The 22,825-nt window shown below is 45.9% G+C and overlaps 2 protein-coding genes across 4 annotated transcripts; one reads left to right on the top strand and one right to left on the bottom strand.

Moving 5' to 3' along the window:
- The first annotated feature begins 814 nt into the window (after positions 1 to 814).
- LOC121331224 (MHC class II transactivator-like) lies at positions 815 to 17,155 on the top strand. Of its 3 annotated transcripts, none has more exons than XM_041278474.1 (21): positions 815 to 930; positions 6,590 to 6,709; positions 7,183 to 7,293; positions 7,539 to 7,583; positions 8,381 to 8,461; positions 8,562 to 8,621; positions 9,101 to 9,241; positions 9,465 to 9,557; positions 9,767 to 9,895; positions 10,212 to 10,265; positions 10,501 to 10,635; positions 10,919 to 10,978; positions 11,071 to 12,772; positions 12,922 to 13,101; positions 13,528 to 13,602; positions 13,821 to 13,901; positions 14,051 to 14,143; positions 14,304 to 14,387; positions 14,478 to 14,561; positions 14,655 to 14,738; positions 16,179 to 17,155. In XM_041278474.1, the coding sequence occupies exons 2-21, from the start codon at positions 6,604 to 6,606 to the stop codon at positions 16,252 to 16,254; spliced, it is 3,474 nt and encodes a 1,157-aa protein (XP_041134408.1). In that variant the 5' UTR covers positions 815 to 930; positions 6,590 to 6,603; the 3' UTR covers positions 16,255 to 17,155. The 3 variants fall into 3 exon arrangements, with proteins under 3 accessions (XP_041134408.1, XP_041134409.1, XP_041134407.1); XM_041278475.1 differs by lacking the exon at positions 815 to 930 and adding an exon at positions 2,740 to 2,836 and having other exon boundaries at positions 9,101 to 9,184; XM_041278473.1 differs by lacking the exon at positions 815 to 930 and adding an exon at positions 2,740 to 2,836.
- Positions 17,156 to 21,365: 4,210 nt separating this feature from the next.
- On the bottom strand, positions 21,366 to 22,692 carry dexi (Dexi homolog (mouse)). The gene has a single exon (XM_041278477.1). It carries the CDS (start codon positions 22,171 to 22,173, stop codon positions 21,904 to 21,906), a length of 270 nt encoding a protein of 89 aa, XP_041134411.1. The 5' UTR covers positions 22,174 to 22,692; the 3' UTR covers positions 21,366 to 21,903.
- Positions 22,693 to 22,825: the final 133 nt, after the last annotated feature.

The following is a 22,825-nucleotide window of genomic DNA, read 5'->3' as shown; positions in this document are numbered from 1 at the left end:
AGTCCAGCTTTAGCTACAGTGTGGCTGCAACCACAGTACAGTGAAACCTCTCTGACAGGTGCAGCCCATGCTGCAGACAGCAGTCTCTTCTCACTTCAGCCTTAAGGTTTGCAATTAGAAAAGTCCCTTAGGGATCTCTGTACTGAACAGAGTTTCGTTGTGAACTTGCTTTGAATTCGCAGACTCATTCATCTACCCAGAGCTTCAGTGAAGCAGAATAACAACACATGCCTGTATCTAGCTTATAACTGGAAAGGACCCCTCCAAGTCCAGCTAAGAAAGCATGGGGGTTCAAGGGGGTGCAGAGTGGGAAGTATGGGGGTTCAAGGGGGTGCAGAGTGGGAAGCATGGGGGTTCAAGGGGGTGCAGACTAGGAAGCATGGGGGTTCAAGGGGGTGCAGACTAGGAAGCATGGGGGTTCAAGGGGGTGCAGAGTGGGAAGTATGGGGGTTCAAGGGGGTGCAGAGTGGGAAGCATGGGGGTTCAAGGGGGTGCAGAGTGGGCTGCTTATATCTTTGTTACATTGACTTTCCAAAGGTAAGAGTAGAGATTCACAGCTCGATGAGCAAGCAATCAACAACCCTGAATCTGAACGAACAACCCTGAATCTGAATAAACAACACTGCTCTGTGCTGAACTGAAAGTCTGTTCTGCTATTAACATGGGAATAAAGGCAATAGTGCGTATATCCAGGTAAAAGCAAGGGACTTGAAAACAACCAAAAAAGAGTCCTGCTGACGCGTTCGGCACTGAACACATTGGATTACACGGTGCATTGACTGCAGTGAATCGAGGAGTGCTGTGAAACCATAAACTACCAGAGCAGAAGTTTGTTTTTTTCTTGTAATCCTGCAGCTCATTTGTTCTCGTTAGTTGTCGTTGTTATTATTATTATTATTATCAAAAGAGGGTTGGTGCATCAAGCTGCAGGTAAGCATGTCATGTATTTAATTCATATATATATATATATATATATATATATATATATATATATATATAGAGAGAGAGAGAGAGAGAGAGAGAGAGAGAGAGAGAGAGAGAGAGAGAGAGATTTGTTGTGCATTTGAAATCAAACGATGTAACTGTAAATCTTGGAAAATTGTCAACACAGAATAATTAGTATTAATTTAATTGATGTATTTAATAGCCCATACATGCAATTCGTTTAATTAGCAAAAGAAAGGCAGCGCAGAGCCGCACATGGTCAAATGCAGGAGACTTGTTAGAAGTTGTTTAAGATGTCTAATTAAAACACAAAGCGGCCAAATATTTTCACACGAGTGCCTGATATTTCAGTATCAATGATTACTGACAGAAAATTTAAATTCTCCCAGAGGTTTTAATGCAGGTAGGTATATAAAGGAGAACCACAATCGTTCATATTTTTCAAGACATTTCAATAGAGGAATCTTTTTTCTGTGTAATTAATTGAAAAGAATATCAGATAGAAATTTCTTTAGTATCTTATATAACAACAAAAAGGTGAAGTGAAAGACCTGCATGTGTTGTGTGTTTTGATCTTCCAAAACCGAAATCCTTAATCCGCTCCGTTTATTTTCAATTTTTTGCAGAAAATGTACAAACAAAACAATTCCTTTATTTTAATTGATACAAATGAAAGCAGATCGTCTCAACTTGTCTCGAATATGTACAGAATTCATTGTGTCTAACTTTCTGTTGCAGCCTGAAAAGCGTAATGTTAAAAGTAGGCTGCTCTTCCACTTTGATTGGCTGAAATGTGATGTGGAATCAGTCTTTACTGAGTGATGCTCATTGATCTTTGTGTTTTAAAGTGAATTGAGTCTATTGGCAGCATGTATGTCAGTGGCACTTCATGTCAGCTTCAACAGCCTCCCTCTGTTGAGACATCACACACACAGTAAAGTCTGAATAAAGTATTGTTCCCTTTGATCTCCTTGTATCCAATCATATGTCTACTCTGCACAATCCACACTGATTGAAAAGAGGAATAGAACAGGTTCTGTATTAGTAGCAGGGTTAGGAAGATGTCTGGAGTGTTTGACCCTGATGAAGGTATTGACTGTAAAGTTGTCTTGGCGTGCAACAGCAGCAACATGCATTAGTTCTTGGCATCCTTGTAGGCTTCAGCGTGCACTGGCTCACAGGGTTATCAGTAACTAGATATCCATGGCATCTTTTATCTGATGTCCCTTTTTGCACAATGAGTCGGTTTTGCACAGACAATGCGCATTAGCGCGAACTGAAGCTAATTATGAACCCAACAATTGAACAAAAGAAATGAACAGGGACTTTCTGCAGCTTTTCTGGTTTTCTGATTCCTGTTTGTCTTCCCTGGCGTTCAGTGCTCGGCTGCCTGTTTGCTTTGGTATTGCGCCGCAGCGGTGGTACCGCCTTTTGGTAGGAATCGACATGATCGCTTTTGACCAGGCAGTTTTGCATTGAAACCAGACCTACTGCAGGATGCAGCTGTATGAGACGCGCTCAGCCCTACCATCCACTTTTTTTTACTATTATTTTACTACAAGAAAAAAATAATTAGGAAGAAAAATATCTTGCATTAATAGTGCATGTGTATTTTTTTTTAATTACCAGTGCCTCGTGTTGTTGCTTATGCCTTGTGTGTAACGACCCAAGCAACGCGATATCTTTCATCGTTCATTGAGAACCGCTGGGGGGGGGGGGGGGGTGGGGGGGGGGGGGGGGGGGGGGGGGGGGGGGGAGTGCGTAAAGAAATTCAATCAGCCTGTCTGGGAGCCAGTCAGTACTCGGGCCTGGACAGTTCCCGCAGACCGCGCTTCACTGTGGCGGGTTTAAGAGTGGCTGAACGGTGACACAATGGCAGCTGCTATTGGAGGTAACCAAGTATTCTTTTCTTTCAGTGATGCTGCTGAGCAAACTGTTGTAATGTCATCAGCTTAGCATTCTAGTTTAACTTCACAAATGATTTGTTTTCTTTCCTTGTCATCTGAGGCTGATGGTATGCTTGCTGGGTTAAATATAATAATGTAATATCAAACGAAAATGCGTTTTAATTAGTTCTTTATGAATAATATATACAGTGATATATGTTTTGTGGTGCAGTTATTAAACATGGCTGTAAGAGCACTCGGTATCGTCGTGGGGAATTTGTGGGGAATTCCAAGTGGCCGGTGTTTTATGAATGTCTGAAATAGGGCAAACAGAATACAGCCATGCGTTTTACAGTGTTATTCTATGCGTACAGCATTTCATTTATATTTCTTTATTTTAAGAATACTTTTTTTTTTTAATGTACGATATTTACTTTATCATAGCGTATTTGATCTAGTAATGCTGTTTTTTTTAGATTGTGTTTTATCTTGAAGTATGCTTAAGAACATGCTTGCGTTTAGGCATTGGGTAGGTGGCCGATACGCAGTGTTATTCTATTCATGAAGTGCGTTTTCTACTTTTTCCAGCGCGTGTAAACACATTGTATTCTCATCTTTGCCTATGTTGCAACGTTGATTGTGCGAACCTTTCAGATCTCCAGGTGAGAATAAAAACAGCGTTAGTCTGCACCTGCGAGGGGAGCATATACACAGCACGAGAAGCACGCAGAAAACGCAACTTGACAACAACGGAGGTGATAGTGACGCCGCTGTTTTGTTTTGTTTTGTTTTTGGATGTAATATATTTTAAAATCCCCTATAAATGACCCCGACCTAATATAATCACTTTCCCTTTCAATTAAAACTGCGCTGCGCAGTGGTAATGCAAGCAAAAAAGCAGTTTGTGCATCTGCTTGCTTTGTTAATTGTACTTATCAGGGGTCTCTACAGCAGTATAATCACCCCACACTTTCATTATGCGAAAATGCAATACGGGAATTAGACACGGTACTCTATACCAATGCATATTATACTGCACTAAAAGATTGTACTTGACTGACCAGCATAACTTCTCATGGAGGTCCAGCCAATAGAAAAGGAATTGGCAAGACTCCAAAAGCAAGCATTGCCTGCACTTACTGCTGTCTCCATGAAAAGGTTTTCAATTCACCCCTTATACATGTTTACAGTGGTATCCTGTGGTAAAAGTGCAGTACAGTAAGGAGAATGCGGTGAAGTCATGCTAAAGAACAGCTAAGCAAGGTGAATGATTGACAAGCATGGCTAAGCATTGTAATAAAAATTGGTAGGGGTAGGGTTAGGGGTAGAGGTAGGAGTAGGGGTAGGGGTAGGGTTAGGGGTAGAGGTAGGGTTAGGGGTAGGGGTAGGGTTAGGGTTAGGGGTAGAGGTAGGGGTAGGGGTAGGGTAGGGGTAGGGTTATTCCAGTCTCTCCAGAGGTAGGTTAGGTTAGGGGTAGGGGTAGGGGTAGGGGTAGGGGTTAGGGTTAGGGGTAGGGTTATTCCAGTCTATCCAGAGGTAAGGATAGGGGTAGGGGTAGGGGTAGGGTTAGGGGTAGAGGTAGAGGTAGAGGTAGGGGTAGGGTTATTCCAGTCTCTCCAGAGGTAAGGTTAGGGGTAGAGGTAGAGGTAGGGGTAGGGGTAGGGTTATTCCAGTCTCTCCAGAGGTAAGGTAGGGGTAGGGGTAGAGGTAGGGGTAGGGGTAGGGTTATTCCAGTCTCTCCAGAGGTAAGGTTAGGGGTAGAGGTAGAGGTAGGGGTAGGGGTAGGGTTATTCCAGTCTATCCAGAGGTAAGGATAGGGGTAGGGGTAGGGGTAGGGTTAGGGGTAGAGGTAGAGGTAGGGGTAGGGGTAGGGTTATTCCAGTCTATCCAGAGGTAAGGTTAGGGGTAGGGGTAGGGGTAGGGTTATTCCAGTCTATCCAGAGGTAAGGTTAGTGGTAGGGGCAGGATTAGGGGTAGGGTTAGGGTATATCCAGTCTATCCAGTGGTAAGGTTTCAGGTGTGTTTGCTGGCAGTTTGTGGCTCCTGATTCATCACTGTAAACAGTGAAAGCGAGACAGCGTGTGCGAGTGTGATCATGCTTGCTGTGTCTTTACATCCTGGGCTCAGGAGAGGAGACTGCACAGGCTCGGAGCTGGAGCACTCAGACTCCCCCAGGTTCAGTATCAACGTTATACTTTCTTTGGAGTTTCTGTTTTGCAAATTTTTGTTCCAGAGCTGCTGTAGCAACAAAACAAACAAAAAAAAAAAAGCAGAACTAAAAATGAGCTGCCACGCCAATTGTTTGAGTTCCTTCTAAATAAAAAAAAACTATTAAAACAAACAGACGTGAGCATTGTGCTTGAGATAAAGCTCAGCTGTTTGCTAAAATCACTTCTTAAAAACTGATATAAATAGCGCTTTGATCTTTGTGTTTTTGCTGTTGTCACCCCACTTCCTCTCTCTAGATTTATACAGGGTGTTTCATTTATATTTTCCATTCCATCGCATTTCAGCCTCTGCAAAAATGATTGATTTCTCATTCTGAGGGTGTAGAGTTAACCCAGCACTGCCCATCTATGGTGCAATCTGTTTCCTTAAAAGTTAGTTTTATTTGATGTAACTGTAGAGGACGTTTGCCATATAAAGAGATAAGGAGAGAGACATGAATCTAAATCATTCTGCCTAATCTCATCTTGCTGTGTTCCAAATATCCACAGAAATATGATGCCAGAGGATGCACCTCATGTTATGCAAGAGCCAGACACTGTGGTCCCACTGCTTTCTACAGAGCTCAGCTGTTCTGTTATTGCTCCATAATGGAACAGCAAATAAAGCACGGCTGAGAAGATGACATAATGAACCCTAACCTACACTTTCACTATACTGTACATATAGCCTTAAACTAAAATGGTGCAATTTATTTTGCTATAAACCTTTGAATAAATAGTAACCTGTGTTTCATAAAGGATTATGTATTGGGAAGATATGAATAATAAGGACAGGCAGGGTCTGATTGTGGTGTTGCTAGACACTTGTTTCTGTTTGTGTAAGTTTGAATAGACACTGGTGTGCCCAGACAAGCTTTCAGTTAGGGTGTGGCCAGTCCTCTCTGGGGATAGGTGCTGTTGCTTCTGATTGCTAAAACAATACCTCGTTTGTACTTTCACAACATGTCACTCATGTTCTGAATTAGTTTGTTTGCAAACTGTTTGAAATGCAGTTCGTCACTTCTCAGCTGCACAGACTCTGATTCTTGAAGGTGTGCTGAGCTTCGTCCCCGGTGCAAAGTTTGAACAATTAATAATGACATTGAAGCTTTCTTTGGTGCCAATCGGTGCCAGGCTGTTAGTCATTCTGTAACCAATCCAATGAGCTGGTATTCCCCTTCTTGACAAACTTTAGCTCACTGCCTTCAAGAAGCTGCTTGATGAGATTTTGGGATCAATAAGCTACCAACAACCAAACGAGCAAGATAGGCGGAATGGCTTCTTCTCGTTAGTAAACTTTCTTATGTTCTTATGTTCTTATGTTATTTGAATAGGTGCCAGGAGGCATTATCTGGGGTTCTGAGCAAAACAAACTCCCTGCATTCGGAGTATGAGGAAATGAAGCAAGCAAACGGTTGGAAGAGGTTTAGAGACTGGTCAGGAGGGAGCGAGAGGCTAGACAGTGACTCAATGAGAATGTGCTGCTCCACCAGGCCCCCCTGTAGAGCTGTCCTGTATTCTAACCCACTGTGGACCTCCCCTGTGTTTCAGCCGAGGATCCAAGCATGGAACTCTCTGTCCTGGGGGAGCACAGCTTCCTGAGCCTGCTGTACAGCGACACACTGCTGGGGGACATTTCACTCGGGTTCCCTGAGGGACCCTTTCCCTGCGGTCAGTGCTTATTATTATTATTATTATTATTATTATTATTATTATTGGGGCGAATCAATCGTGTTAGGGATGGGAATACAACCCCCATTGCCCAGCAGTTTGATCCATTGCTCCCATTGCATAGCAGTTAAGACACACACCTGGTTTTGTTACCTGTGCACCCTGGCTAATGAAGGTCGTGTTAAAAGCTGGAGTCCTTGTAACTGCTATGCAATAGGAGTCTTATTTCCATACCTGATCTACAGAATGTAATTCGAATGTTCACCACTAGGAGTCACTGCTGTGTACGTGCATGAGTCAAAGACTGCGACTGTGCATTAATCTAACGGTATTATTATAACTGAAAAGCAAATTGCCCGTTATACATTGATGCAGCTTAGTCATGCACATATACATGGTTTGTGTTTGCGCTACACAGAGCCTGTGTTCTAGTCTCAGAATGACTGGATATTCCGCACTGCTTTGCCTTTCAGATGCTGATGGTAACCAGCTCTCTCTGGATTCTCCCAACATTTTCGACTACATGATGGTGCCCAACGACAGAATCCTCTCTCCGACCCCTTTTGAGTACAACGAAAACATTGGTAAGCATGTTTCACGTCAGGATTGTTCTTCATAGCTTTGTCAAGGAGCTCAAGGAACAAGTGACGTTGTAAAACAGCCCCATTGATATACTGTGAAACTTGAATTAAATGCCTCCAGTGTTTATTTACAATATCTGCCAGCAGACCCAGCGATTATTTGTAGTTTTACAGTAACTCTAATAAACATTTTAACAAGGAGAGATTTACAAGGTATTCATTTGTAATTAATTTTATTTTTTTAACAGAAAAAATATTGAAGTTTTTAGAGGAAGACCAGCAAGAGAATTTGGGTAAGGTGATTATATTTTAATGTTATGAACTGACAGAGGAGAGAGGGGAGTGTGTTTGTGTGTGTGTGTGTGTGTGTGTGTGTGTGTGTGTGTGTGTGTGTGTGTGTGTGTGTGTGTGTGTGTGTGTGTGTGTGTGTGTTTGTGTGTGTGTGTGTGTGTGTGTGTGTGTGTGTGTGTGTGTGTGTGTGTGTGTGTGTGTGTGTGTGTGTGTGTGTGTGTGTGTGTGTGTGTGTGTGTGTGTGTGTGTGTGTGTGTGTGTGTGTGTGTGTTGTGTGTGTGTGTGTGTGTGTGTGTGTGTGTGTGTGTGTGTGTGTGTGTTTTGTGTGTGTGTGTGTTTTGTGTGTGTGTGTGTGTGTGTGTGTGTGTGGGGAGTGGTCAGAATCAGACTAGCTTGCTGGCTTGTGCTCAGGAGGCAGGGCTTACCTGTGCCTGCCAATCTGCTTGCTCTCCTGGTCCTGCGGTCCAATCTGCTGTGAGTGGTAGGGGCAGAGGACCAAAAACACTGGGATAATTCTCATGACACAGAAAAAAAAAACAGGAAATGAGATCAGACAGATGTAGGTACAGGCATTGCAACCTTTTCCAGACCAGCTCACTTGAGATGCCTCCAGTGTGTGCTATTCCCAAATTCGGTTTTGTGTAATTGACTTGTTTTGTTGTTGTTGTTTGTTTTTTACACCTCTGCTCAGTTTGCACTACCAGTGTTGCACAATCAGTGAGAAAGGACTCAGAAATCCAGCTGTGCTGTTTTCAAGTTTTGTTTTTGTTCCATTATCTTGTTCGTTTGATTTTAATAGGGGAAGAATTGGAGATGACACTTTCAGAACCGGAAAACACATGCCAGGACCCCGCGAAAAGCACCCAATATCACAAGAGAGGTGCGTGCTGCAGTGAGGGTACCCAGGCTGCACAGTGCTGCTGCTGAATAATTCCATTATTAATGTAGATTAGAAATGTTTTCCATTGTGTATTCAACAGACCTGAACCCAGCTGATGCCAACTCTGCGGATACGATGAAACCGAAGCGCCAGAAAAGAGGTACCTCATCATTGTTGAGCATGTTGCACTGTAGGAACACAGTCACTGTAACACCGAGAGGCTGCAGTGCAGCTTCCTGTCTGCTTCAGACTCACAGTGTGGGATGCAGTCCTGGAAATGTAAACCACTGAACAGTTCATCTCGTTGTCTCTGATTAACCCTCAGCTGGCTTTCCGAAGACCTTCAGTCCTAAAGACGCTACAGAAAGAGCAGCTTCTGCACTGCTTGTGTCTTCAGGACACGGCTGCATTGGAGCACAGCTCTGTGAATTAAGCCAGGTCTCTTTGCAAACCTCAGAAACGATGAATGCCAGAGTCTGTGTGTTCTAAAGCAGAGCGACACTGACATGATCACTTATCCAAATTCAACAAGGCTTACAATTCAGCAGCAAATGTCATTTAGCCTGCAGGGCTCTTTCAAATTGCTTTAACAATGACATTGAGTTATAGTTCCATTTTTGAAATGTCTTGTCCTTGCAGGTCCCAGAGCAAACCGGGCGCTTGAGAAAAAGAAGAGAGGCTGGAGGAAGAGCTGCCGACACGACCAGGGAGAAGCACAGAGAGGTATCCCAGCAAGCAGGCCTGGGGTCCACATTGACCTTCCCATTGAGAAGGGAGTAGGTGGGGGTCCACGTGTTTGAGCACTACAGTCCACTTCTCCAATCGTTGCATACTTTGCACAAATATAATTGAAAGTATTGAAGGCAGCAGACCTTTATGCGATCGTTCTTTACGTTGACTGTACGCTGCAGTAAACCCGTTGTTTAACACACACAACAGGGATATTGCTGAGTTATAGAAACAGTGCAATCTGTTTTTGAGATTTCGTTGTTTGTCTCTGCAGCGAGTTCTCCTGCACACCCTGTCCACGGGTTTGTCACTTTCACGCTCCCCATCTCCAGCCTCTCTGCCGCTGGAAACACTACACTCACTGCTGGTAGGGTATACAGTTTGACTCTTCTGTTTGAATCATCTGTACTTCATCCCTATATAGATCTCTGCTAATTGTACCTGGTTTAGAGTAAATGACCCTTTAAAAAGGGCACCCTGCTGTCTCCCTGTTCTTGAAGACAGTCCTTTCTGTACAGTATGCTCGACTCTTTCACTCTCAGAGTATCTTGTTAACTCTGTCTCTGCGTGTCCCAGGAGGCTCTTTGGCCACTACCCCTGCACCCATAGCCTTCCAGGTGATTCAGAACTTCACCGCCCCTCAGCAGGTCTTCAATATCCCCGTCGCCAACGCTGTACACCCTGGGGGCCCGACGTTTGTGATTGGTGAGTATTCCGCAATGTCATTCTTTCCTACTGGAACCCTTCCTGCTGTTTTTGGATTATTCAGTGTTGAACAATGCCAGTTAAAGCGTATGTGTATTGCATGTGGTAGTGATGCGTTCCCTGAAAAACCTGATCGAAGATTACCTTTGGATTAGTAACGCGAGTCTATCTTCTCCAGAACTGTATCCTTCCCTTTTTTTTTTGCTGTTTCTGAAGTTTCAGCCCCAGTTTGTTTGTTTTCTTGTCCTCTCGTATTTCCAGTCTGTAGTAGGTCAGTGTGAACCTCACCTCTCTCTCTCTCTTGCTGTGTCTATAGTGCCTGCTGCTCCAGTATCCTCTCCCAGGGCTGCAGGAACTCCCAGCTCCCCCGGTAAGAATGAAAGAACGCCATTCGCCATGGGAAAGAGCCAAGAAAGCAAAGCAAGTTCCCTGTAACATGCGTGTCGTCAGGATTTCCAGCTGTCACACCTGAGACACTAGCAACAGGACAATTGACCACCCACGTGAAACAATAAGGAATATCTTTAAGACTTTCAACTGGTGTACTGTTTCATGTCCGGTTTAAGGGTTTGAAAGTCATTTTTTTCATCTGCTCTCATTCCCAGTCGCAGGTACTGTCGTCGATGCTGCTGTCGCCAGGCACCCTGCCAGCCCCTCCTCTCCCGCTAGCCCCTCTGCTGTGTCTGTGAACAGATCCTCTTCTCCAGACTCTCTCCCCAGCACCCAGCCCACCACTACCGGTACAGAGACACGGGTTTCCTATGATTTTGTGATTTTGTGATTGATTCCAGTATGAGCACTCGATGGAGTGTGGTCTACTTACACACCGGTGGTGTTGGAGGAATCAGCAGCTCTGGTCTGGAGCCTCCTGGTTCTTTTGAGTTTATCACAGCCTCTGGCCAGACTGCCTCTCTACATCTCCTACAATGTATAATCGTTGAAGTCTAGCTCTCACAGAGCAGCATAATGGTAAACACCACTAAACAAATCTTAGCAACTCTAAAGTGTCTCTCCTGGTTTCAGATGCAGCAACGTCCCCCTGCAGAGGGTCGCTTCGGTCCCTGAAGACTCCTGCGAAACCCAGTAAGTTTGGGTTTTCAGAGCGTTCTCGTCTGTGTGAGGCAATGCAAGGGACTCTTTCTAATGGTAACGCATGCCTCTCGCCTGCTTTGCAGAGTCTGTTGAAGAGTTTAAAGAGTCCCTAAGAAGTTACCTGCTCGACACCTGCCAGTTCATGTGTGCGGAGGATCAAGTGTCTCTGGAGTCTCTTCACATTGACGTGCCCTTGATCCAGAGGCAGATAAAGATAAAAACGGGGAAGAACGCCAACAAGTGTCTGGAGAAGGAACTGATCATCTTCGACGTAGCGGAGAGGAGGAGAGCCGAAATCCCCCTGAGCCAGATATTCCACCCCAACGGGGAGAGGCCGAAAGACACCAGAGTGATTGCTTTGCTGGGAAAGGCCGGGCTGGGTAAAAGTACACTCATCCAGAAGCTTTGCCAGGACTGGTCCCGGGGGCACTTCCAGCAGTTTGAGTTGGTCTTCTGGTTCGCGTGCAAGAGGCTGAATCTGTCCGGGAAGCGCTTCGGGTTGAGGAACCTGCTCTTCAGCTGCTTTGCGGCACTGCCCCCGGCCAACGCCAATGAGGTCTTCAGATACCTGCTTCGCAACCCTGAGAAGGTCCTGATCATATTCGATGGCTTCGACGACTTCCAGGATTGCGAAGGCCTCCTTCATTCCCCTGCCACCAGCTCCTCCAAGGAGATCTACAGCATCAAGGATTTGTTTTCGGGTCTCTTTCAGAAGAAACTGCTCATCGGAAGCACGGTACTGGTCACTGCCAGACCCAAAGAAAAGTTCAACCAGTTCTTGGGCAAGGTGGACAAGATAGTTGAGCTCAGCGGCTTCACCCCTGAACACATTGAGCTGTACATGACCAGATACTTCAAGGGCACTTCGTATTGTGACGGCGCGTGGAAGAAGGTCCAGAACAACGGGTTTCTCTTTAGTTTGTGCTCTACCCCGCTGATATGCAGGTTAGTGTGCTTCCTCCTTGAACACTATGACATGAACAAAGACTTGCCGTCCACGCTCACGGGACTCTACTGCCACGTGTTCTACCACAAGATGCACGTGAATGCGTACGCGGCAGGTCCTGTGAACAGGAAGCAGAAGCAGAATGTCCCTGATCTGGGCGTCCTAGCCTGGGAAGGGGTTCAGGAGCACAAGTGCCTCCTGAACCCAAGGGACCTATCATCCGAGGAGCTGAAGGAACTCGGTCTGAGCAGCGGGATCCTGAGCCCTCACCCAGTGAGCGAATGCGGGGAGGAGGACGACTTCAGCCTTGGGTTCGTTCATTTGATCACACAGAATTTCCTGGGGGCTCTGCACCTGATCTTGGCCAAAAACATCAATGGCAAAAGCCTGGTGAAGCAGGTCCTCCTGGAGAAGAAAAAGAAGAAGCCTGAGGAAGACTGGCTGGACATGCTGCGCAGGTTCCTGGCGGGGCTGCTGTTTCAACCTGCAGAGTGTTCCTATCTGGACTGCTTGTCTGCCAAGGCTGTAGTGTCCAAGAAAGACGCTCTTTCTGAATACCTGAAGAAGATCAAACCCAGCGATCTGAACCCTAACAGGCTGCTTGAGCTGTGCCACTGTGTCTACGAGACGGGCAACACGGGCCTCATGAAGCACATGGTCTCCAAGCTCCCGGCAGAGCTCTCCTTCAGGGGCACACCTCTCTCCCTGCCCGACGTGTTTGTACTGCAGCATCTCCTGAACAAAACCAGAAGAGCCTTCGCCCTGGACCTTCACGAGACGGGCATTGACCTCGGTGGACTCAAACAACTGGTGGGGCAGAAGAGCGTAACGTCATTCAGGTGAGCGGCATTGACATTGTTCATTTTATATTACTGTTTGGAAACATGCATGTAAATGTACAGTCTTTAAATACAAGTGTCATTACATTTATACTGAATTCAGATTAAACAAAGATGCTTCACTGTCTCGTTTCTTGACTATATTACAGGGCTTCTATATCAGATACAATAAGCCTTTGGGAGCACCTGCACCAGACTGGGGAGCATGGTCTTTTAAAGGACTCCATCTCCAAGTTCACTATCAACCCTTTCAAAGCCTCGCGGATCAGTGATGTTGAGCACCTCTGTCTCCTCGTGCAGATCTACCAGGAGAGAAAGCTGCCTTCATGGTAAATAGCTTCACTTCACAGACTGAGTTGTCCATCACCTCAACTTCAAGAGCCAAGTCTGGACACAGCTACGTGTCTCACACTGTGCCAAAGAGGCTTCTGCTGTATTTAACAAGGGTCTGGAAAGTAATCCTTCAAAGACCTTGTCTTATTTAGCATTTTGACACTGCTACTTAGATTCAATGTCAGTTGAGAGCCAGCATCACATTAATAATTTTAGTCAAGCTTGTCTGTAGCTTGGTTCCATATAAACAAGTCCACACGTGTTTTGCATTTCTTACAACAGCTTGGTTAAACTGCATAGGAGGCGGGCTGTTCCAGCAACTAGAAAGTAAAACTAGGTTTTGCTCTGAAACGGAATAGGTCACAAGCTGCTGCTGGAATGAGGTTTGTAATACAGGAAGCATCGTCTTTTCTTTCTTGCAGTGACTCAGAGACTGGGCCTGGCAATGAGATCTTTGAGATCCCGGCCGTCGAGGGACTCCAGAAGCTAGAATTTGCGTAAGCGTCACTTTGGCTCTTTAGCACCTCTGCCCCATGGAGTTTCACAACACGGCTCTTCTGAAGCATCCTCTTTTTAGAGTTTTCACTCTTGAGTTTTGTGGAGCTGAAGAATAGAAACTCCGGTAGTTGAACAGGAAGTTGAGTATTCATGAGAACAGACCGCACTGCATGCTGTGTTTTTTGAGTGTCAAATCCCTTGTTTTTCTGTCCCGTAGGCTCGGTCCTGTTTACGGATCTGTGGGGTTTTTAAAGCTGGTGGAGATCCTTCCTGCATTTCAGTGGCTCCAGCACCTGGAGTAAGTGACCGTTCTTTCTTGCATGGCAGTGGCATCCTTGGTTTGGAATGGAGTGAAGCATGGATGTGTGGGTTAATCATAGTGTATGTGAGCATAGCCTTGAAAACTGAAATGGTACACTCCTTGACCACGCCCCTCTTGTTCCGCAGCCTTGAAGCTCTGACCGATAACAAAATCGGGGACACAGGAGTGGAGAGGCTGACGGAGGCGTTCCCTGCTTTATCATCGCTGGAGACGCTCAAGTAAGTGTTACAGATTAACACACAGCAAGGCATTTATCAGGTTTATCACGTAACGTGTAACATGCAAGCAATAACTGTGTCAGGACTAAAAGCTATTCATCTGTCATATTATTCTTTTCTTTTTGAGTATCCCTTTGTTATGTTCTTTTTTCTTTCACAGCCTGTCCCAGAACTACATTGGAGATCGCGGAGCTGAGAGGCTGGCACAGTCTCTTCCTTCCCTCGTGTCACTGAAGCAGCTCAGGTACCATTGAAACGCAGCTTGCTGTCCTGTGCAATAAGTAGAGTTCCCAGGGACAAGCAGACTGGCTGACTCGCTTTCTCTCCCTTGCAGCTTGTACAGTAATCTGATTGGGGATCGTGGAGCAGAGAACATGGCCAGGGCACTCCCAGAAATGAAGTCTCTTACCGAACTCGAGTGAGTATCCCTCCGGATCTTCTTCAGAGCCTGTGAAGAGGGCAGGACTGGCGGCTGGAGCTCTCTAACGCGCTCTGCCTTGTTTCTCCGCAGCGTGAAATATAACAAGATCACGGACGTGGGGGCGCAGAAACTGACCGAGAGTCTGAAGAGCTGTCTGTGGATAAAGAGCTTGGCGTGAGTAGAGGGGCTGCAGCACAGTCCAGTGGCTGTGTTTAATTCACATTGATGTGAGGGATTGCAGCACAGTCCAGTGGCTGTGTTTAATTCACATTGATGTGAGGGGCTGCAGCACAGTCCAGTGGCTGTGTTTAATTCACATTGATGTGAGGGATTGCAGCACAGTCCAGTGGCTGTGTTTAATTCACATTGATGAGAGGGATTGCAGCACAGTCCAGTGGCTGTGTTTAATTCACATTGATGTGAGGGATTGCAGCACAGTCCAGTGGCTGTGTTTAATTCACATTGATGTGAGGGATTGCAGCACAGTCCAGTGGCTGTGTTTAATTCACATTGATGTGAGGGATTGCAGCACAGTCCAGTGGCTGTGTTTAATTCACATTGATGTGAGGGATTGCAGCACAGTCCAGTGGCTGTGTTTAATTCACATTGATGTGAGGGATTGCAGCACAGTCCAGTGGCTGTGTTTAATTCACATTGATGTGAGGGATTGCAGCACAGTCCAGTGGCTGTGTTTAATTCACATTGATGTGAGGGATTGCAGCACAGTCCAGTGGCTGTGTTTAATTCACATTGATGTGAGGGATTGCAGCACAGTCCAGTGGCTGTGTTTAATTCACATTGATGTGAGGGATTGCAGCACAGTCCAGTGGCTGTGTTTAATTCACATTGATGTGAGGGATTGCAGCACATTGATGTGAGTGCAGCACAGTCCAGTGGCTGTGTTTAATTCACATTGATGTGAGGGGCTGCAGCACAGTCCAGTGGCTGTGTTTAATTCACATTGATGTGAGGGGCTGCAGCACAGTCCAGTGGCTGTGTTTAATTCACATTGATGTGAGGGATTGCAGCACAGTCCAGTGGCTGTGTTTAATTCACATTGATGTGAGGGATTGCAGCACAGTCCAGTGGCTGTGTTTAATTCACATTGATGTGAGGGGCTGCAGCACAGTCCAGTGGCTGTGTTTAATTCACATTGATGTGAGGGATTGCAGCACAGTCCAGTGGCTGTGTTTAATTCACATTGATGAGAGGGATTGCAGCACAGTCCAGTGGCTGTGTTTAATTCACATTGATGAGAGGGATTGCAGCACAGTCCAGTGGCTGTGTTTAATTCACATTGATGAGAGGGATTGCAGCACAGTCCAGTGGCTGTGTTTAATTCACATTGATGAGAGGGATTGCAGCACAGTCCAGTGGCTGTGTTTAATTCACATTGATGAGAGGGATTGCAGCACAGTCCAGTGGCTGTGTTTAATTCACATTGATGTGAGGGGCTGCAGCACAGTCCAGTGGCTGTGTTTAATTCACATTGATGTGAGGAGCTGCAGCACAGTCCAGTGGTTTAGCAGTTCTTCATGCTCAGAAAAACGGGTTGTGCGAGAATTTTTTTCCTGGAACCTTTGTGAATCGTTTTCATGTTTTTCGTTTCTCTAGAATGTGGAATCAGTCCATCCCACATGGAGTTTTGGAACACCTGAAACAACAAGATTCTAGAATCAACCTGCTTTAGATCCTTCAGAAGCTGCCGTGGCCAATGGGATCATTCCCTTGTGAAGGGGGCGGGCTGTCAGTCTCTGGGCAAGCATCACTGAACACTACCTCTGCAGTCCCAGTGGGAGCCTGCTGGCAGCTGCTGTACAGAGATGATCAGCCCTGAATGTCAGGCCAGGCACTGGTGCAGAGCGCAGTGCACTGGCTGTAGTGAGTAGCTAACACACCGACAAGTCGTCTGGCCCTCCTTCCTGTCGCCATCACGCCTTGTACCAGGTTTTCAGTTCTCTATTTATTAGGCGGAGTGCTGCTGGTGAAACACACACAGCGTTTCCAGTGCATGTCAGTTTCCCCAGGCTTTTCCCCTGGTAATAGTGTGCATTTACCATAGCTTACCCTGGTTTGCCGTGTTCATTAGCATGCTTCACCACACCTCCCTTTGCTTTACAGTGCTTTCACTGTGCTTTATTACACTTTGCTGTTTTTACCATGGGGAAAGTGTTATAAGGGTAATGTTGTTAGAGTCTCCCTCAGAGTGTGCGAGTGTACACTGAGGTGCTATCAGCTGTGGCTGAGACACTAACAAAGTAAAGGGTGCTGTGACTTTACATGTTTACAAACTCTAGCAGGGCTCACGTGTGTTCATATCCTGAACGCTGCCTGCTTGGAACATGTTTACAAGGGGAGCCTATTATTTTTTTTTTTCCACCAGGTCAGCTACTGCATATGCAACAGTTGCTATGTTACTTGATTCACGACCGTTAGTGGGTTTCACAGAAACGCCCCCAGAGAGTTTACTGTTAACACAGGGGGTCTTCCCTTCCAAACGGTTGAGCCAGGAACCCACATGCTGTATCCAGCTGTGTTTTACTACTGTGTGTGTGTGTGTGTGTGTGTGTGTGTGTGTGTTAGCTTGAGATGGATATTCAGTCTGTGTCTGTGTGTGTGTGTGTGTGTGTGTGTGTGTGTGTAGTGTGGTGTGTTGTGTGTGTGTGTGTGTGTGTGCTTGTGTGGTGTGTGTGTGACTCTGTGTGTGTGTGTGTGTGTGTGTTGTGTGTGTGTGTGTGTGTGTGTGTAATAGCTTTATTAGAGATGGATATTCAGTCTGTGTGTGTGTGTGTGTGTGTGTGTGTGTGTGTGTGTTAGCTTGAGATGGATATTCAGTCTGACTCTGTGTGTGTGTGTGTGTGTGTGTGTGTGTGTGTGTGTGTGTGTGTCTGTAATAGCTTTATTAGAGATGGATGTGTGTGTGTGTGTGTGTGTGTGTGTGTGTGTGTGTGTGTGTGTGTGTGTGTGTGTGTGTGTGTGTGTTAGCTTGAGATGGATATTCAGTCTGACTGTGTGTGTGTGTGTGTGTGTGTGTGCTAGCTTGAGATGGATATTCAGTCTGACTGTGTGTGTGTGTGTTTGTGTGTGCTAGCTTGAGATGGATATTCAGTCTGACTCTGTGTGTGTGTAATAGCTTTATAATATGTCCTTAAGCACCTTGAGTAAGAGATTTGGATACTGTAATGGTGAATGGTCTGAGTACAGATACATGCCTAATACACTTTTCAGGGTGTGTCTAGATAGTGTTGAAATACACTGGGCTGTTTGTTAGAACACTGTAATATAAAATAATAGATTTTGTAATATTGTATATTCTGACATTTTTTTATAATACAACCTGCATTTAAAAAAAAAAAAACAAGAATCTGGCTGTGCTGTTTTTTGTCATTGCAATGAAATGCATGAAGGTCACTGTTCTTAGACATACGTTTCAGTTCAATTGGCCAGGCTGTGGGTGTGTGTGTGTTGTATGTAGATCGTGTGTTCAAATCAGATGTGGAATTTTCTGATTGTAAAAAAACATATCTGCGAGTGTTTATTCTCCTGCGGGGATGTGTGTCTGTCTGAAAACGTGCGTGAACCCACACACTTCAAACTGATAGCTTCAAGGAATCGAGCAGTCCGCACACATGTAAAGCAGGGTAATGTAATTGCTGGAGTGATTCACTGTACTTTACTGAATGAAAAGGCTAGCCAAAGAGACAGTCTGTCACTGCCTGGTAAATAAACACACTGACGGAGGCCAGCCTTGCATGATGTATGATTCCCCAGGATAAGTTCTTTAAAAGTCTCACTGATCAAATGAGATGTGCTGTATACTGTATTAACTGGCTCACTGTGTATCTAGTGCTCATTCCAGCAAGACTGGAGCCCAACTGCCAGACATTCTATTCTGTGAGGCACAGTGCCACCTGGTGGATGGAAGTGGAAACTCAAAGCAAATCCTTTGAAGCCATTGTGATCCCTTGTGTATAGAGATACACAAAGGATCACAATGGCTTCAAAGGATTGTCGGCACTTACATTTTTATTGTATGTATTTTTTTCAAATATTAAATACTGTCTACAAATTACACTATGGGGAAGTTTCATCAGTATTAAAAAGATGTTTCTAGGATGTTCATCTTTAAGTAACATGTTTCAGACTGAATTACGGTAACCCCTCTCGTCACATCTGCACTGTTGCGTCTTCTTGTTGTTGGAGCCCCAGGCCAGCCACACATTCACCACAACCACAGAAGGCAGGGTTTCCAAATGTTTAGTGGTTTTATTGTATTTGTTATATCTAAAACTACTATATATGCATTCTTCGGATACTGGCAATACATTTACATTATCAAATAATAATCGTTTTCCATTTTCGTTTCATTCGCTTGTGTCATAAAAATTCAGAGGACCTAAAACACAGCTGGAAGTGCCCCCCCCCACACACACACACACACAGCTGAAAGTGTCCCCCACACACACACATACCCACACTCACACACACAGCTCGAAGTGTCCCACGCACACACACACACATACACACAGCTCGAAGAGTCCCCCCCCCACACACACACACACACAGCTTGAAGTCCCACACACACACACACACAGCTCAAAGTGTCCCCCCCCCACACACACACACACAGCTCGAAGTGTCCCAGGCACACGCACAGCTCAACAAGTCCCCCACAAACAGTCCCACATGTCCTGCTGAAACCCAAAAGAACCTCTCTGTGCCTCAGCCCACATGTCCTGTTGAAACCCCTGCGAGAACCTCTCTGTGCCTCAGCCCACATGTCCTGCTAAAACCCAAGAGGACCTCTCTGTGCCTCAGCCCACATGTCCTGTTGAAACCCAAAAGAACCTCTCTGTGCCTCAGCCCACATGTCCTGTTGAAACCCCTAAGAGAACCTCTCTGTGCCTCAGCCCACATGTCCTGCTGAAATCCAAGAGGACCTCTCTGTGCCTCAGCCCACATGTCCTGTTGAAACCCAAGAGAACCTCTCTGTGCTTCAGCCCACATGTCCTGTTGAAACCCCTGAAAGAACCTCTCTGTGCCTCAGCCCACATGTCCTGCTGAAACCCAAGAGGACCTCTCTGTGCCTCAGCCCACATGTCCTGTTGAAACCCAAGAGAACCTCTCTGTGCCTCAGCCCACATGTCCTGTTGAAACCCAAGAGAACCTCTCTGTGCCTCAGCCCACATGTCCTGTTGAAACCCCTGACAGAACCTCTCTGTGCCTCAGCCCACATGCCCTGTTGAAACCCCTGAGAGAACCTCTCTGTGCCTCAGCCCACATGTCCTGTTGAAACCCAAGAGAACCTCTCTGTGCCTCAGCCCACATGTCCTGTTGAAACCCAAGAGAACCTCTCTGTGCCTCAGCCCACATGTCCTGTTGAAACCCAAGAGAACCTCTCTGTGCCTCAGCCCACATGTCCTGTTGAAACCCAAGGGAACCTCTCTGTGCCTCAGCCCACATATCTTGCTGAAACCCAAGAGGACCTCTCTGTGCCTCAGCCCACATGTCCTGCTGAAACCCAAGAGAACCTCTCTGTGCCTCAGCCCACATGTCCTGCTGAAACCCAAGAGAACCTCTCTGTGCCTCAGCCCACATGTCCTGTTGAAACCCCTGAGAGAACCTCTCTGTGCCTCAGCCCACATGTCCTGTTGAAACCCCTGAGAGAACCTCTCTGTGCCTCAGCCCACTTGAGTTCATTCTAGATCATCACTGTGTGCTGAAATGCAGAGCTTTATATACAGTAAATAGTGTGAAGTTGCTTATCAGGGAGGCCTGAGCAGAAGCGCTTGCAGTTCATCAAGCAGGAATATGTGCTTAACGTTAATGTATCTAGTGGCTGCGAGTAAGAGTACAGCCACTGCATTGTTGTCGTGTGCTGAGGCCCTTCACAACTCATTACAGCAAGGGTTTCTATTCCAGGCCCAGCTCAGTCCAGCACCTCCGTTTCCAGGAGTTGGGTGCGCTGGGTAATTGCTGTTGTGGTGTATGTGCATTTTTGGTTTGTTTTGTGAACTGGGAAGTATTTGAAAAACACTAGTTACATGCAGTGCGCTTCTGTGATGAATTTACTGCAAAAAAACAAAACCATTCATGGGTGATTCAGGCCAACTGCAACAGAATCTCCACACAGGCGGCAGCAGCACTGACAAAATGAAAACAATTACAAACAACAAATACTTCAAAAGGACCGCTTACACAGAGCAAAATATAATCAGCACATCTACCATGCCTCAGATTCTACAAGCTAATAATAATAATAATAATAATTGTAAATATAAATACCCTACAATAGAAATGCTCTTTGTCAGTTTTCAGGCTGAGAAGCGCATCTGGTGTTGTCGTGTACGCTGGGGTAGCGTGTGGCGGCGAGGGCTCTCCTTCGCAAATTGCAACGTCCAGAGGGAGCAGTTCAACAGTTCATACAAGTAAAGCTCTTAAGTTTCATGCCGTTGGTCACTCCGTTTTGCATTGCTGTTTGAGTTTTTTTTATAAAATCTTTTATTTTGGGTCTCAGACTGTTCAATCCGTTTTTGTCTCTGTGGCAGCGTTCCCTGCAACAGAAGTCAAGGGTCAAGGGGCGCCCCTGTCCTGGGCTCAGTGTCCTACAGTCTGGAAAGCCTGCGAGGGAAACTCAGAGAGAGGGAGAGAATCAAACCCTATCCGGACAACAGAGACTTAACATTCCCCTTTTAAATCCTGAGCTCTGCATGCAGGCCTGGAAATCAGACTCCCACTGCATAGCAGTGTGATCCATTCCTGGTTTTATAAGACACACCTGAGCTTGTTACCTACACACAGACTATTCAAGCTATAGTAAAACCTGGAAAGGGTGAAACTGCTATGCAATAGGGCTCTTATTTCCATCCCTGCCTAAAGATATCAGGATTTATAAGGTGAATGTTAATTAGCAGCATTTTTAAAAAAAGCCTGATGCACAAGTGCACTGCAAGGCCCTTCTGCTGCTGCAGAGTATTACTTAACAAAGCCTATCCCTGGAAAAACCAAATCAAACCCCATGTGCACCACAATCAACACATGAAACACTTACTCTCGCCCAGTAACGGCCCCATGGCAAACACGTGCGTTGTTTCTGCATGTAACAAGCCAAGTCACAAAACTGTCTGAAGTGAATGCGTTTGGGCCATGTCCACACGGGTTAGCCAGCCACGTAACCCAGCAATGGTGATTACAGACTGGAGCTGCGCGATTGCTCTGCTGCTGGTCAGAATCCGGCTTTCTGTCTGGATCGCCCTGGTGACACTGGCAGAACGGGCATTTGGTAACTATCGACCTACTGTCTTCAGCCATTTCGAGCTGTGTGTAGTTTTTTTTTTTTTCAGTCTAAGTATCCTTCGAAGACGTCCAGTTCTACATCGGCGTCGTACGGAACCGATCCCGGGTCCGACAGAACTCCCAGATCAACCAGCGCCTGGTCCATATCTTCTGGCAGAAAGACTATCCCCACATTGAGGACAATGTACTCCATCAGGAAGGCATAGTAGAGGATCAGCACGTTCACGAAAAACAGACCGAGATAAAACATATAGGGCAGGTCATTAAATAGAGGCCCCACCGAATCGAGATTAGCATAGACTGGGGATGTCATGCAGCCAGGATCCGAAAAGGCAGCCCGGACAGACAGGCAGGCAGGCAGGCAGGCACCAACCAGGAGATAAAGAACTGCAACACCAGTCCTAGTGCTAATACACTGTGCGTACAGCAGCACGCAGCTCTGCCAACATAACGATGATCATCAGATCAGAACATCGAAGAGTCGACACATAGCTCCACAGATCAATAACAACACCGATTAACACAACGCTGACCCCGAACACAATCTAAAAGCGCGGATTTAATTTCGCTGGAGTGAAGATGTGGCTCAGTTATAACGCTGAATAACTGTGAGCAGTACTGCAGCTTGCGTCAATACGAACATATCGCAATGTTACTGTGTTACACACCCAGCTATAGCGCTGTCTGCTTTGTATTTACAAACAAAAACACGCCACGCATTGAACAAGACCTCTGTGTGTCGCATCCCCTAACGTACTGTTTTAAAAATATTATTGTTATGCTTGCATCAATGCTGCATCTGGTGCAAGTCTCCCCTTCTGCTATTTCCCCAACACTGCAATAAGCTGCCATTGGCTGGTTGCTCCTGAACTTGTACCGTGATGGGACAGCTAACGTGTCACAATCCAGGGTCCCGCCTCTTTCCCCCGGAGCCCCGCCCCGTTTCTATTTTTAATAACAGCGGA

This window comes from Polyodon spathula, chromosome 18 (genome assembly GCF_017654505.1).
Source record: "Polyodon spathula isolate WHYD16114869_AA chromosome 18, ASM1765450v1, whole genome shotgun sequence".
In the NCBI taxonomy this organism is placed as follows: Eukaryota; Metazoa; Chordata; class Actinopteri; order Acipenseriformes; family Polyodontidae; genus Polyodon; species Polyodon spathula.
This window is presented reverse-complemented; position numbering and strand designations above follow the sequence as displayed.

What these genes read in the sequence shown, in the direction of transcription:
- LOC121331224 (XM_041278473.1), top strand. An exon ending in GAAGACTCCTGCGAAACCCA is followed by an intron (nt 10,979 to 11,070) that starts GTAAGTTTGGGT and finishes CCTGCTTTGCAG; the next exon opens with AGTCTGTTGAAGAGTTTAAA. An exon ending in AAGTCTCTTACCGAACTCGA is followed by an intron (nt 14,562 to 14,654) that starts GTGAGTATCCCT and finishes GTTTCTCCGCAG; the next exon opens with CGTGAAATATAACAAGATCA.
- dexi (XM_041278477.1), bottom strand. Translation starts at nt 22,173, where the DNA reads ATGACATCCCCAGTCTATGCTAATCTCGATTCGGTGGGGCCTCTATTT.